General features: G+C 54.7%; 1 protein-coding gene across 2 annotated transcripts in view; it reads left to right on the plus strand.

Moving 5' to 3' along the window:
* The window catches only part of CSNK1G2 (casein kinase 1 gamma 2), a 41887-nt gene that overhangs the window by 14770 nt on the left and 11379 nt on the right, over nt 1-15738 (plus strand). For both annotated transcript variants that reach the window (XM_032093072.1, XM_032093073.1), the window contains exon 2: nt 11641-12141. In XM_032093072.1, coding sequence (XP_031948963.1) covers nt 11955-12141 — 187 coding nt within the window. In that variant the 5' untranslated portion in view covers nt 11641-11954. The remainder of the gene's footprint in view (nt 1-11640; nt 12142-15738) is intronic.

Here is a 15738-nt window from a genome sequence, read left to right on the forward strand (position 1 = left end):
ATGGAAATGGAAGCTGTTGTTCCCAGCTGCTGGGTGAAAATTATCTATTCGTCTAGAAGCCTGTTTTGTCCCACTGCCTGGTGACTGTGAAGCTCTGGGGAGGGGAGGACGTGGAAGGGGAACTTGCCTGCTCAGAAACCTGCCATCTGAACACAGTGCTTTCCTGCCTGATTCTTGTGGCCCAGCACAGCGACCGTCATGGCCAGGCTGGTGATGTGGGTTACGGTGGGGATGAATTTGTGTGTTTGTGACATATGTAGGATCATACCTTTCACAGACAGGCTTTGCAGGGGAGTCTTACAGCTGCCACCTGAATCCGAAGGTAAATCTGCTCTTGAAACTTCTGTGGAGCTGGGGATGGAGAGGGCTCAGCGATGCCTGTTCCAGCTGTGCTTGTGCAGCTCCCATTCCTCATCAGCCAGCTGCCCTTGGGCTGGATCCCCGTGGTCCTGCAGGACAGGCAGGCACTTGGATCTGTCCTTGTTCAACCTCTCAGGGAAGTAAAAGGGTGCCTGAGCTGTCAAGGCTTTGGGTATCTTTCCCATAGCATCCAGTGGCAGAGGGTGAGGTACGGGATAGGGCTGCCTGCCCTGAGGGTGCTGTGGGCTCTGTAGTCTGTGCTCAGCAGCTGTGTGAGCAGCAGCTCTCCTTGGGCTTCTCTATTTCCCAGGGCACAGATGTGACTCAGTGATTTGGGATACAGACAGTGCTTTGGACACCTGCTTGCAGACAAAGCCTGTTTTGTGGAGAGTTACCAGGTGTGAAAGCAAAGCTCAGGTTTTGCAGGAGGTGAGCACTGGGGACCTGCCCTTTCCCAGTGTGTCAGTCAGACCTGCCTGGGTTGTTCTGCTCTGAAACTTCTCAGATTCGCTCTTGGTTGTGCAGCTGAGTCTTGGGCTTTATGCTCTGGGCATGAGTGGATTAAAAGCAGTGTTGGGTCTTGACTAGAAACCTTTGCAGGCTCCTTCCTGAGATCAGCACACTTGTGATAATCAATCTGTGCAAGAACTGGGCAGGATGGGACTGGTTGGAAAATGTAAATGTGTGGATGGGGGAGCAGGAGAAGCGGAAGCCATGGGACTGGTAAACAGCTTTTTGCTGGCCAACTGCTGTGGACTTTTGGAAGGCAGCTGGTTCCTCTGCAGCTCGGTTTTCCAGCAGCAGTATGGATTTAATTAGTATCCGGTGTCTCCCTGGAGCTTGCTGCGTTGGGGGTGCATTGTCTCGTTTAAACGGAAAACCCCGTGGCAGAGCCGCCAAACCCAGCGCATGCGAGGGGCTGAGGGCTGAGACCACTGGGTTGAGTCAGTGGCTGTGACTGGATCCAGCTCCTGCCGTGGCGAGCGGGGGCTGGAGAGACGACGTCACGTCTTGGCCGGGGTGGCTGCGCGTGTCCCGCGGAAACGCCGGAGTAGATGGGAAGGGACGAAGTGCTGGGAGCTGGACTGTCCTTTTAAGGTCTCCCAGCCAGAGACTCAGCTTTGTCTGTAATGAACTTCCTTTCTTCCAGTGCTACAAACTCTGCCTTAGTAAAACCGAAACCACTTTGACATCCTAATTGGCTTTTTCTGCGTTGAACTGGTGAGATAGATTCTGCAGAATTGCTGCACGGGCAGAAAGCAAACCTGTGCCTTTGTTGTTCAGAAGGAGGTTTCCTGTTCTGCTAACCTGTCTGCTACCTGTGCCCTTCCTCTTACGGTAAGAGCAAAGCAAGTTGCAGTTCCCAAGCCAGAAATTGTCCCGTGTGAGCAGGGATACCGGAGTGACGCTGGCACGAGCAGTGGGGCAGTGGGCTGAAGCCGGGTCATTTGCTCATCTTGACATCTTCCAGCTCCATGCCAGAACTTTTCCTGGCCTAGCAGCCTTGAGGACGGCTGTTGCTGGTCGTGGAGAAACGATACTGAAGCGGAAGGTGATGGTAAGATCCCAGAGGCATCATGGCAGGGCTGGATGGGAAGGTGGGAATCGGGTACCAATTGCTCCCTGACTCTCTCCTGCAATCAGGGGTTTTGCATTCCCACCACCCACACTGCTTTGGTGTTCCTGCTGTTTCCATGCAGTGGATCCGGCATGGCGACCATGGGAATGAGTCCCAAGATGGACATGGCCAAGAACTGGGAAGGGGCTGTCCTTGGGCTTCGCTGGGCACATTCACATCAGAAAAGGTGTGAATCCAAATGCAGACCCCTTTTGTGGAGTCTGTAAAGTAAACCAAAAAGCTGCTTCCTTTAATTTCTCATAGAGCTTCAGTGTGTTTTCTGGTTGTGAATTCTGTAGCTGGAAGTCTAAATTTGTGCCTGATGAACCCAAAAAGTTGAGTCAACTCTCTTGGGCACTTGGTTCATGGATGGGTTTGTCTGACTTGGGCTGGGTTTGTTATTTCCAGACTAGTTTTCAGATCTGGTCTTATTTTAGCATGTGTGTATTTACTGTTATTATTTTTCCTAGAGAAGTATTTTCAGCTTTTTGCTTGGTTCCTGTGCTGCTGCTGAAATTTCCATCGTGGTATTTCCGGCTCCTTGGTGGAGCACAGTTTAATATTTTCCATCCAGGTGTAGCTGTTTTGGATGAGGATCCAAGGAAAAGAGTGAAATTGTGCGTTGGGCTGGGAGTGAGTTGGCAGCTCATGGGAGTGGAGATGCTTCATGAGGGGTTTTTTTTGTGGCTGCTAAGAGATTTAAAGTGTCCTTACTCTGCAGGCTGGCATGAAGATCTGGGCTGTTCTGAATTTGGGTGTTGAGGATCCGAGTTCTGTGTTTGGACTGTCCAAAGTACATTGATTTCTTTCTGCTCATATGTGTGGGGAGCAAATGTCATCAAACAGTCCCACTCCTGTTGGCTGAAGAGGGGCCCGATTCCTCCTTAGATATTTTTGGGTGCAAAATGACTCCTGCTGACGTGCTGGAAAGCTGACACTGCACACACATCCTGCTGCCGGGCAGGGATTCTCCTCGTCCACCCTGAGCTGTGGTGTGAGCGGTGAGACTTTGGGGTGAAGTTCTCCAGCTGCTGCCCCAGGGGTGTTCTGGCATGTGGCTTGTGGAGCCTTTCCGTGCTCATCTCGAGAGGAGGAAATTTTTTGGTTTAAGATCCCACCGGTGTAGGGAATTCACACCAGCTCTTGAGTGGTACCTTGTGGTTCCACTGGAAACTGAAAACTCTGCTACTGGTGGTTTGCCCCCATCTTTTACTTCTCTTTTAATTTCGTTATGTTTAGAGAACAGTTGCAGTTTTGCTTCCACTCCCTTTAGGAGCCCTTGCATGGGGGATGTTGTGCCCGCTCTGGGTCCGTGGGCACACCCAGCTCATGGGCTGCAGGAGTTTGGGATGGTTGGGCTGGAGTTTGAGGAACAGCTGAGATTTTGCTTTCAAGGCATCCTGATGGTTTTGAATGTCACCTGGTGTCCTTTAGAGATCTCTGTGAAACCACATGCAAGTCATTGCTGGGTGTGTGTTGTGAGAATCTGTGGGTGAGACTCTGAGGTGGGAAGCAGGACCCCCCCCCTTCAGCAGAAGCATTTCCCTGCTGCCATGTTGAAAGTCCACTCTCCTCGTTTTTACAGGGGGAATGGTGTGGCACAAACATTTAAAAAAATACTGAAAATTCATAGCAATCCATTAAAAAGCCATATTTGGCTTCAGAGGCTAGGAGAAAATAACTGAAACAATTTGGAGCTTGATTTGTTGTGGGTTGAGAGCTGCCCAGAGTTCACAGTGTCATAAAAGTCTCGTGGGGGAGGGAATAACCAGTAATAACAAGAGAACATTTCTAATTTAGAGAAAAGTTTAATAGACATGAGAGCTGGAAGAGGAAGCCAGAAAGAAAAATCCATCTTCTTCACAGCACAGCTTAACTGTGGGGAAAAAACCAAATGCTTTATTATTTTTTAATTTATCTTTTAATTTTTTTTTTTTCATCCTGGTGGTTCTGTGACTTGGATGTTTTTATGGATGTGGCTTAGAGCCATGGATGGATACCTGGGTGGAACCCTGAGATGTTGGGGCTGACTGATGGCCTGTGCTGGGAGCAGGGCAGCCCCTGCACGTGGTAACTCCTTTAGTGTCTTAACGGGCTTGGCACGCTCCTGCCTCGTTTGCTGAAGTCATTTTTGTTTGTTCTGTGTGACTGGTGTGGCTGGAGGTGATGGTGTGGCTGGTTGTTTGCTCTGAGAGTGGATTTATGTTTTTAATTCCGGTGCTGGGAGCGGTGTTGGCTGTGTCTGTCCCTGGGGCCACACAGGGGGAGGGCCAGAGCCCGGCCATGGGGCACTGGCTGGGCTGGAGGTGCCAGAAGTGTCCTGTGCCCACTGCTCTGGCAGCTGGGTGGGTTCCTCTCTCCTCACGGACACGCTGTATTCTCAGTAAAGAGCCGGGAAGCCAGGAAGGGAGGGGAGGTTTGGAACAAGGATGCTGGGATCATGTTGGATTAAAAGCTTTGCTGCCACAGTTCAGGGTTTTTGTGGGTTGGTTGTTTCTGTTGGTTTTTTTTTCCTCTGAACACAGAAGAAATTCTGGTAGAAACATTAGCCTCGGCTTTTTTCTTGTCTTCTTTTCAAAAAGGAATCTGGATAGAAAAAACCATGTTTTGGACAAACTGCCCATGCAGATTACTTAATTGTAAATATTGGGGTGCCAGAGTGAAACCCTGCTGGGCTTTTTTGCTGAGGGGGAGACCAGCCAGCACTGTCAGTGCTTCAAACACTCCTGGTGCAGTGGCCATGGTGACAGAGCTGTGTCTGCCGTGTCATCGATGACTCAGCCCGGTGGCACCGCACGATGAGCCGGGGTCCGTGTTTGGGGGATGAGGGATGCAGCAGGTTCAGGAAGCGGTCAGGGAGGTGGGCTGAGGGCTGCTCTGTGGGACCAGCCGGCTGTGGGGCTGATGTGGGGATCCCAACAGCAGATTTGTGACCATTGGATGTTCCCTGGCACTGGCCGATGACCCTGCGTGCGGGCAACAGCAGCACAGGTGGGGTGGGTGGGTTTCTGGTGTTCCAGCTGGTGGGGCAGTTCCCTCACTTCTCAGTTCTTGTCTCTGCAGATGCCTTGGAGAAGGCAGGGGGGGGCTTGCTGAGCTCTCAGCACCGTTCAAAAGCTGAAAAAGAACCAGATGTCTCTCCAGGGACCTCAAATAGACGAGGCTGATGCAGGGAAGTTATCCCAGTGTAACAGGTGGGCTGTGAAGGGCCAGGGACTCCGTACATGCCCAAATCGCCAGGGAAGGGGTGGCAGAGCCAAGAGCCCTTAAATCCCTGAGGCTGAGCTGCGAGGCTCCCCCAGCTCTCGGAACGCGCTGCACGTTCCGCCTGGGTTCCCCGGTGGCTCTGCATCAGCAGTTAAGTAACAAACTATTTAACAAGAGCTTCCTGTTGTGCTGACACCACCACCAACGTACAAAGGAGCAAGCGGAGTAAACAGCTGTGCTGGCTCCTGCCTCGCTGGAGGCTGGAGATCAGGAGGAGGCTGGGATGCCATGGCTTCTGAACCCAGCCTGCTGGGCCAGGGATGATGTTCTTGTGGCTGCACTTGGCAGAAACTGCTGGGAAAGTGGCTGCTTCCAGGACTGCCTGGTTTTTAAGGGAATTTCTGGATGGAGAAAGGCCCCTTCACCCTCTGCCCTGCTGCTGGAACTCCTCTGCAGGTGCTGTCTCAGGACAGGGTGGGCACAGCTCTCACAGCTCCTAATGTGAGATGTTCACATCCAGAACTCCCATCTGCACCAGGTTCCTGGAGTTCCTCAGTCAGAGCACTGAAAGTCCTTTTTTCTTGAGGGATCCAGAGGAAGTGGGGCCAGAACAAGCCAGTCCTCTTTTGCCATAAGGAATGTTCTGCTGCCCTGGTAGGTTTGCTTGAATCTCCCGTGACTGACGCTGTCGCTGGTGGAGGTGCAAGGTGGAGTGAGCTCTGGGGACTGCACGGCCCCATTGCCTCTCAAGCCCATGGAGAAAACTTCCCTGTGGGGTCAGGATGAGTTTTCTCCGAACAGCACATCCCAGGGACCTGAGTTCCAGCGTCTTCAGCTGCTATGCCCAGCTCGGAGGAGAGGTGCATGTCCAAGGGTGGAGGAAGCTCAGGAGATCTCTGGAGCCTGTTGGATGGTCACCTGGTGGATAATTGGCTGCATGGTCACACTCTAAGTGTTGTGGTTGGCGCCTCGATGTCCAAGTGGAGACCAGTGACAAGTGGTCTCCTCAGGGGTTGGTGCCTGTGCTGTTTTATGTCTCTGCTGGTGATACGGACAGTGGGACTGAGGGCACCTCAGCAAGTTTGCTGGTGCCACAGAGCTGTGTGGAGCGGTCACCTGCTGGAGGGAAGGGATGGGGCATCCACAGGGACCTGGAGAGGTGGGATTGTGCCAAACTCATGAAGTTCAACAAGGCCAAGTGCAAGGTCCTGCCATGTGCTGGGACAATCCCAAGCACAGACACAGGCTGGATAAAGGATGGATGGAGATCAACCCTGGAGAGAAGGATTGGGAGCTTTGATGGATGAGAAGCTTGATGTGATGCAGCCCTGTGCGCTGGCAGCTGGCTTGGCTGTACCCAGTGCAGGGCTCCCGTGGGAAGCCTGGTGAGGCTTTCCATGACCCCCTGTTTTGGGAAACCTCTATGTGGTGGCACAGGCACAGCTTTCCCTGCTCCATCACGAGCAGGGCTGGCTGTGGCTCTGCAGGCTGGAACATGTGTTTAACAACAAACCCTTGCAGACATCATTTGGGACCATCTGTAGCTCTCTCTTAAAGATGTTTTAAGACTTTGCTTTGTTTTAAGACTTTTGATCTCCCTGTAAGCTCAGCCTCTTCAACTTTTAGAATTTATTGGGATTTGGTTTCAGCTGTGTAAGGCCACTGGTTGCTTTTTGGTCTGGGTTTTTCCATTGGGAGCCAGCTGATGGGTCATCCTTTGGGACATCGGGGTATTTGTGATTATTTTTAGCCTTTAATTGGCTGTGATCTGTACTTGGAGCTGCAGAGTGTCAAGGGCTTTTCTCTTTGCGCTCTCAAGAAGCTTTCCTTTCTCTTTCATCTGGATGCAGCTGTGTTTCCCTTCTGCTCACAGAGCGCAGAGTACATGGGGAAACCATTTCCAAGGACCATCCCAAAGGCTGGTGGGGATCAGGGAGCAGCACCCGGGGATGCCGGCTGCTCCAGGACACCTGGGCCCTGTACCAAGCAGCACCATGGACCTGTTCCCTGACCTTCACCAGCCACTTCCCTGCTCCAGGCCGCTATTTTTTTTTCCCCCCTCTTCTTCCCTTCTTTTGTCTTGCCCCGTTTAGCTGTAACCTCTTTCAGGCAGGAACACGGTGTGTGTGTTCATATAAAGGGCTGAGAACAATGTGCCCCAGATGGTTTGTACAAGTGCCTTCTCGGCAGCAAAGGGGTTTCATTCTACAGGAAAGAAATTCTTAAAAATACAACTCCTCAGCATCTTATGCTTGCAAATGTGGGCAGGAACTTCCCGAGCCTTGATATTTTGGTCCAAGTCAGAGAGACAAGGGGTAGCACTACAACTGCAGCTTTTCTTCTTTTAAGGAAAAAAAAAACCCCCCCCCCCCCCCCCCCCCCCCCCAACCCCAAGTCCCCTTTTCTCACCCTTACATCTGCAGGCAAAAGCTTGTAAATGTGACTGGAGCAGCTCTGACCTGCTTAAAACCAGATGGCAAAGAAAAAGGACCCAATATTTCAGAGAGAGCACGATGAGCTCCCTCCTTGGGAATCAGAGGATGTGTGGGCTTGCCCCCTTTTTGTGGCACTTTCTGTGCTTCTGAGGTTCTGGTTTGGGGGTGCTGAGGCACTTGCACTTGCCTGCAGTTTGTTTCCCTTCCAGGTTCCCTGGCTCGGAGCACTGGCACTGCAAACACCACAGGGCACTGCTTATTTGCTTTAAGACCACAGCTTGCTTTGGAATTTCTTCTGCCAAATTTGAGGCAAATTCATTTTTTTTTCCTTATTCATCCCACTCCCTCCCAAAGAGAGAAACAAGTTTTCTTAGTCTCATCTTGCATCAGATTTGATTCCAGGCCAACAAATCCAGCCTAGAAGGTGCTTTCCTGAGGCTGCTTGCCTCACTGTGACCCTTTGGGTGAGGATTCCTATACAAAATGGAACGATGTGACATCAGTTTTATCCAGGGAGTCCTCCTTCCGTGGTGCTGCTGCCTGGGGAGGATGAGTCAGGTCTGGGTCCCTGTTGCCCATCCAAAGGCTGCTGTGTTTTAACAAACACAGGGTTTTTTTGCTCCAGAGCAGTGGGAGTCCTGGGATTTTACCAAAAGTTTCTGTTTCTAATTAGGTTGTTCTCAATTTTAAAGGCCAGTGATCCCTTTATGGCACAGGGTGGAAAACCTGAGCAGTCACTGACATTGCACAGAGGTGGGTTCTGCTTTTGTCCCTAGGTCCAGGGAGCCACTGTGTCTCCTTGGCACTCCTGGGATGAGAAAATAAATTCCTCCCAGCCCTTGGCTCATCCACAGGGGAGGCTGGTGGGCAGAGTGCGAGGGAGCATCACTTGCCCTGGCCTGACTCACACAGATGCGGTTCAGGGACTTCCTGCTGCTCTGACCGCCCGGCTTTGGGAAAGGGAGAATTGCAGCATGGCAGCCCCGGCGTGGGGGGCTGGGCTGTGGCCTCGCTGGGTGCAAATCTGGCCCAGATGCCTGGAATTGGGGTTTGGAGCCAGGCCCCTGCAGGAGGGCTGCTCCTGAGGCTCCGCAGGCAGGACCAGTGGTGCTGTGCTGCTCCCCGCGTTTGTCTGGGCTGGGAGAAGGCAGCACAGTCTCCCTGTGCTCACAGGAAACAGGATTTAATTTTTCCCTTCTGTCTCACTTCATTGTCTGAAATTCCCTTGCAGAGGCTGGCCCATAACTCTTCAAAGAAAATAATCCCAAGCGCTGGGGCTGGAACTCCCTCGGCTCTGGCTGTCGGCCGCCTGACTCTGTGCAAACAGTCTGGGCCTGGAATCCCCTGGGACTGAGCATAAAGGTCTGATTCAGAAGGAAAGCAGGTTATGGAGCAGCAGGGCCTGTGCATCACCGGCTGCTCCCCTTTCCCAGTGTGTGGCTGGAGCCATGTCCAGGGAAAGTGGCTCCCGAAACGCCGGGCAAGAGCTGCCTGCTCTGGGAGCTGGGAGGCCATGGGAGAATGGCTCCGGGTGTCCTGTGGAGGTGGGAGAAGCATGAGGAGGTCGGGAGGGCAGCACCATGTGCTGAACCCGGAGCGGAAATTATTGGGGGAGCAAAGAATGAGCAGGATGTCACGTGTGGGCCGTGCGCACTCGGGGCTGGGGCAGAACAAAGCTCAGGGAAGCCCTGCTCCTGCCGCTCCCACCCCGCTTCCTGCTGGCACGGAGACGCTGCTGGGGGAAGGGAGCATCAGGGCAGAAGCCAGCCCGGGGCTGCCCACCTTCGGGAGAGCTGGAGGGCTCCGTGTGCCTCAGTTTCCCTTGGTTGAGGTGTGCTGGGTGCAGCAGGATGGTCCCCAGGTGTTGGTGTCCTGGGGCTGGCCTTGGAAGGCCAGGCTGCTGTGCTCTAGGGATGCTCCAGACGTGTTGGATGGAGGCTGGAGCCTGTGGGGGCAGGAGGGGGCTCCCATAACACATGAAAGCCCTCTTCCCCTGTGCTTGAACAGGCAGGTCCCACAAGTGGGACCCCAGCACTCTGCGCCTTTGGAGCAGCTCTGGTCCCTCCTGGAGAGCAGTGGCAGTGTGCCAGGATGCTGTGGAGAGTGAGGATTCAGTGTCAGGAGAGGGCTGGGAGCAGGACAGCCCCAGGGAGCTGCCTCAGGGGCTGTCGTGCCCCTGGACCTTGCACAGCCCGTCCTTCCCCCTGCTGAGCTCTGGCTTTGGTGTCTTTTTCCCTCTGTTGCTCTTAGAGCTCCCACATTTCCCTCTGTGCACCCTTGAGCACAAGAAGCTTTTTTTTGTTATTAATAGCTATTGAGAGCCAATAAGAAGTTTTATGGGGTTTGGCCAAGCGTCAGAGCTCGCAGTGTGTTCATTTCCTGGAGCCGAGCACTGGAGGGGGTGGTTTGCTTGGATAACCCGCAGGGTTAGCGGGAGTCTGCGGCGCTGGGGGCTCTTGGGAGGCTTTGAGTGCTGTCACAGGGGCCCGGAGAGGAGCAGAGGAAGGTGGTGAGGGGGAGAGTGGGGCTGGGAGGGAGGGGTAGGAGGCTGGCGAGGGTCAAGCTGGGAGCAAAACCAGAGTGGGGGGGAAATGGAGGTGTGTGGGTCTCTCCTGTGCCCTCCCTGTGTGCACCCGCCTCCTGCTTGACCCCCTCTGTCCATGTTTAGCTTCCTGACTGTCCTTCCTGCCTCCCACACAGGCATCCCTGCAAGGAGGGACCCAGCCTGACCTTCCCCCAGTGCAGGGGCAGTCCCACCCTGGTGGAATGCTGCAGGGAGGGAGAGCGCAGCTCCCTCTTGGGCACCTGGTTTCTTGAGCACGGAGCCGGTCGATGGTTCTTGTCGTCCCAGTCTTGTGTCCAGAAGGAAGCAAGGAGCTGGTTTGGCCTTGATGTTGGGCTGTTGTACCCACGTGAGCACAGGCAGCTGCACTGGGATGTGCGTGGAGCTGGTGTCATGGAATCATGGAATAGTTGGGGTTGGAGGAACCTTTAAAGGTCACCTCATCCAGCCCCTGCCATGAGCAGGGCTGTGCACACAGAAAGGAGCTCCCTGATTCAGGGGGCTGAGCTGAGTCCTGCCTGTTTGTGGGAGCTGAGGGGAACCCAGATAACCCCACCAGCAGCGTGGGGCTTCCTAGTAACCTCACTGGGAGCACATGAGGCAGGCAAAGTGCTGCACCCCTGAGCAAACCAGCTCCCCAAGCGTCCATTGCTCTGGTGAGTGTCACAGCATTGGCCCAGGCTGCAGCCAAGGGGCCTCGCTCCCAGCTTTGCAATTAAAATCAAGGTTGGTTGATAAGAGCAGAGGAAGAGGCAGTGGGGTGTTAGTAAGTTCCTGTTTGCCAAGTGGGTGTTTTCCCCCAGCCCAGGTGAGCTGTGGTGGGCACCTGAGTGTGGCTGTTCCCCAGAAACAATGTCCTGGGCAGGGCTGCTGGCACGAGATCCCAGCCCACCCCAGCAGAGGCTGGTGCTGGAGTGGAAAGTGCTCCAACTCTCCTGGCCCCTGCCCCTGGATCTGCAGGGACCCTCCCAGCCAGGTGAACATCCTTTCCACTCCATGGGAAGCCCCACACCTGGCATGGTGTGCCCGTAATGCTGGGTTCACATGTGTCCTCTGCTCTTGGGGACTCTCAGAGTCCCTGGCTGGTGCTTCTGAATGCTTCCAGAAGCTGCCAGCAGCCCTTCCCCATGGGGACAGTTTTGTCCCCACATCACTCTTAGCTGGTTCTGACTTGGCTCATCAACCATTTCACCTCCGGCCAACCAAGCTTTTTTAAAATTCATTTATTTGTTTATTTATGCCAACATCTCAGGCATGGGGCACTCTGGGATGATCCTGATGTTTATCCCAGCTTCTCCCACCCCTCAACTGCAGCACTGTCATTGTTGTAGGAATCACCTGTCTGCAGGGAAGGTGCTGGAGGGGCTCTGTGGAGCTGGGGGCAGGAACCCAGAGCCCACAACCCTCTGCTGTCCTCTGCTTCCTCATACTGATTTTCTCCCTCTCTTTTTCCACAGCTGGGAGACCGAGGAGCTGCGCTGGGAGGACCCTGTCTGCAGGATGTTCTCTCCACCAAAGAACTCCCTGTGACCGACGATGATGACAGTCCCGGCGGGACCTTGGGAAGCACTAACATTTCAGTAGCCCAGCACCCGTGGACGGCCTCTTACCCCTCCTTACCCTCCAGACCCCAGCCCTCCCACCGCTCACCGGGATGGTGTATTAACCAAGAAGAACCCTGCTTCTTTCTTCCTCACCCTTCCATTTTCGGCAGCTCTGGGATTTGTATGGCAGCAGCGTAACCGTGGAGAGGCCGGGGTATCACAAACTTATGGATTTTGATAAGAGAGGAGGGAAAGGGGAGCTGGAGGAAGGTAAAAGGATGTCCAAGACAGGTGGAGGAAGGAGTGGTCATGGAGGCCGGGGTGCTGGAACCAACTCGGGAGTCTTAATGGTGGGTCCCAACTTCCGTGTCGGCAAGAAGATTGGATGCGGCAATTTCGGGGAGCTCCGTCTAGGTGAGAAGGGTCATCTTTGTCCTCATACTCACTTGTGCCAGGACTGCCCTGGCATCCTCCTCCTGCAGCAGGAGGAGCTGGCACAGGCTGTGGCCATGGGCACCAGGGTGCTGACCGGCCACACAGAGTTGAAGTGTTGCCCCTCGCTGGTAGCTCTTGTTCTGTCACAGAGGTTCCACTCCCTTAATCCTTTCACACTGTGCTTGACCTACCAAGGCCCATCCCAGCCCAAAGGACTGGTTGCAGAGGTGTTTCCCATTTCCTCCCCGTGTCTGTCGCTCTCTGGGTCTGTCAGGGACAGCGCTGCAGTTCGAGTCTGTCTGTTGTAAGTGGTGGTGGCTGTGGAGATCTGGGTGTCCCCCAAATCCAGGAACACTGAGTGAGGAATGATTCAGGAGATGCCCCTGTGTGCTTACCAAATCTCACTCCACTTGTGCCCTGGATGCTCCCCTTCTGCTGTGCCTCGGGACAGGGGATGGAGCGTGGGGGCCTGAGGGATGTTCACTCTGCTGGGACAAACGTCTGGGGAAGAGAATCCATCTTTTATCCTGGGTGAATTCTTCAGTTGTTGAAACTGGTTGTTTGAGAGACTCTCCTGAAATTCCATTCAGGGCACTTTGTATGGTCACTTTCCATTTTGAACCAAGTTGATCAGAAAACTCCTCAAGCAAACTCCGGTTTGGAGGGTGGGGAGGTTGCTCCTCTCCCAGGACTGGGAATGTCCCTGGAGACTCAGCAAGCTGTTAACCCTTTGCTTGGCATCAGGCAGCTGGGAGCGGTCTGGCAGTGCCAGGCACCTCTGTGCCAGCAGCACAGTCTGGCTGTCTCCAGGAATTCATACTGGATGTGCGGGTGGAGTCCCTGCCAGCTGTAGCACTGTCCTTGGCTGTGAGTGCTTTGGGATGGGGCTTGTGCTCTGGGAAGAGGGAAGAGAGGCAGTCCCCAGAGCCTGTGACAGCCACAGGCCTTGTTGCTCCGTGATATTTTAAGCAGCGCCTTCTCAAACCGAGCTCTGAGCTAAACCTGCCCTGACCGTGGGCCTGGGGAGGAGCCGCGGCAGCCCCGGCTCGGGTGGGGTCAGTTCCCCACCTCCCTGTGTGGGGAGTTAATGTCAGCTCTTCCCAGCGTGACAGACTGGCTGGTGCCAGGCTCGCCCGCCCCGTCCCTGCGCTTCCCGGCGGGATTGTGGCATAATTGCTGAGCTGGGGAAATGCTCTGGTTAAAATCCAGCCGAGCAGTTCCCAAGTTCAGCAGCCGAGGGTCTGTCTTCTCTGTCATGAAGAGCTCTGAGCCTTCCTCCAGACCCAAGGCTTGCGGAAGGAGAGGTATGGGGGGATTTTGCCACACCAGCTGCTCCTTTCAGTTCCCTGGGTGGATCTGGACACTCCTGCTGCTGGTGCCTCCCTGCATGGCCAGTGGACAGAGAGCCCTGAGCTGTGCAAGCTCCACCTGTGTCCTTGCACCTCATTTTCCCTGCTTGCCAGTGAGCATCCCGCAGTGGATCCGTGTTTTGGGGTGAGCTGGATCCCAGGATCCTGTTCTATGCAGGAGGCTGCAGCCGTGTTGCTCTGCCGTGCTCAGCACTGAGGGTCAGTGTGACCCCCCTGCCTTGGCCTCCCCCTCATTTTCCAGGGGCAGCACCGAGGGGACACGAGTCTCACATGGACCTGAGGAATGTCTGTCAAACTGACAGTCAGGCTGCTGCAGGGACCTGGGAGCAGTTGGGCTCAGTTTGCTCGTGGCTGGAGGGACAAGCAGTGAGCTCTCGCTCTGGGGCTCTGCAGTGGTCGATGCTCACAGTGAGAGTTTGTCCTTGCCACCAGCAAGAGAAGCTTCCAGTCCCTTCACGTGGCTTTTTTGCTCTGTCACACCCTGCAGTGCCTGGCCATAACGTGGTACAGGCCTGAGCACAAGATCGCATCACAGCACTGGAAGCCGCAGCGACGTGGCTTCTCTCCTAAAATCACATCTCTCTTCCTTAGGTGTGCCTTCAAACTGCATCAGGGCTCAGGAATGCTTTCTGGATTTAGGGATTCCTCCAACTGCAGATGAATGGCAAGGGACCAGAGGGCTCCTGCTGTGAAGTGGTGACGTGAGCAGGGACGCTCCCCAGCTCTTACTGGGCACTCAGCTTTCCCCTGGGAACAGAGAATTCAGTCCTCAAGGCTTTAGAGGCCAAACTGTAGCTCCGTGTTTAAAAGCTCTCAGCTCTTCTTTGGTCTTTTTCCTTTCATAACAGAGGCCAGGAGATCTTGCAAAAATGTACCTGGAGGTGACTCCTCTGGCTCCCAGTGGTGGGGATGGAGGAAGGGGACACTGTCTTCCTCAAAAAGGTACCACATTGCCCTATTTCTCCACCACACTGAGAGGCATGTGGTGATCTGTCCTTCGGGTGCCTCAGCTGAGCTGCCCCAGGTAGAGATGAGTGTCCACCCATGTAGGAGGTGTCCAAAATCAAAAGTGATCTGTTTAAAGATGAAATATAAAAAAAACCAATTGGCATAAGGCATTTGTGGGAAGCCAGAAGGGGAATGACGTGGGCAGGAGTTGTGGCTGCCAGGGCTGTGTGTTTGGATCCTGCTTCTCCTTGTCCCCGCTGGCCTTGGCATCCTGGGCAGTGCAGGGACATGGTGCCAGTCCCAGTCTGGCAGCGCTGCCAGCCAGTTCCGCACTGGACCAGTGTGACTGGAGAGCTGTGCTGGGAGCTGGAGCGGGGTGGCTGCCCCAGCCCTCTGGCACAGAGGGGCAGGTTTATGTTGTGCAGGTGTTGGGTCCTGTTACCTTCTTATGTCCTGGAGCTTCACCCTGAGCTGGTGGGTGCTCATCCCTCCCCCTGCCAGCTTCCAGCTGTGGTCCGGCTCCTCCTGGGCCTTTCCAACAGCATCCCTGGGCAGTGCCTGCTGCCTGCAGCCCCCTGAGCTCCCCCTGCCCATGTGCTGCCCACAGCCAGCCCCACTCCATGCCAGGGTGGGACACTGCCCTCTGAAACACAAGGCAGCAGGACGCTGGTGGCAGTGGGTGACCGGAGTGTGGCTGGTGGCTCGTGTGCCCTGGCCCTGGGCACAGCCGAGCTGCAGCCCTGCCAGCTCCCTGTGCCCTGGGAGCGGGGCCAGCACACTCACAGAGAGGATTTGTTGGAGCAGGTTCCCCTTAGCAGCTGCTCAGGAGTGCTTGGGATGGGCTGGGGCAGGGGGAGAGGAAGAAAACCCAGACATTTAAGCAGAAAGGTCAAAACTGAGCCTAAAGCACCTGAGTGCTGTGCAGGTCCTTCCCTTCTTCAGTGCTGCCTCAGAGCCAGGAATTGCCCTTAGTCCTGCTGTGCTCCCTGAGAGCCCCTTCCTGAGCCTGGCCCAGGGCTGGTGCTCCTGCCAGGCTGTGCCATGGAGCTGCCCAGGGCAGCCTCAGCCTAGAGCAGGGTGCAGGGAAGGATGGAGGACCTGGCAGCAGCTGCTGCTTCTGTTCTTCCAGCAATAAACTTCCGCAAAGGGGCTTTTTGCAGCTTTTCAGTGCCCACCCCTCTCTCCCAGCCTGCTGCATGCATTGCTGCTGACAGCTTGGAGCCCCAGCAGCTGTTTTCCTTGAAAATTAAAAGCTGGA

The sequence above is a fragment of the Corvus moneduloides genome, chromosome 28 (assembly GCF_009650955.1).
Source record: "Corvus moneduloides isolate bCorMon1 chromosome 28, bCorMon1.pri, whole genome shotgun sequence".
NCBI classification, from domain to species: Eukaryota; Metazoa; Chordata; class Aves; order Passeriformes; family Corvidae; genus Corvus; species Corvus moneduloides.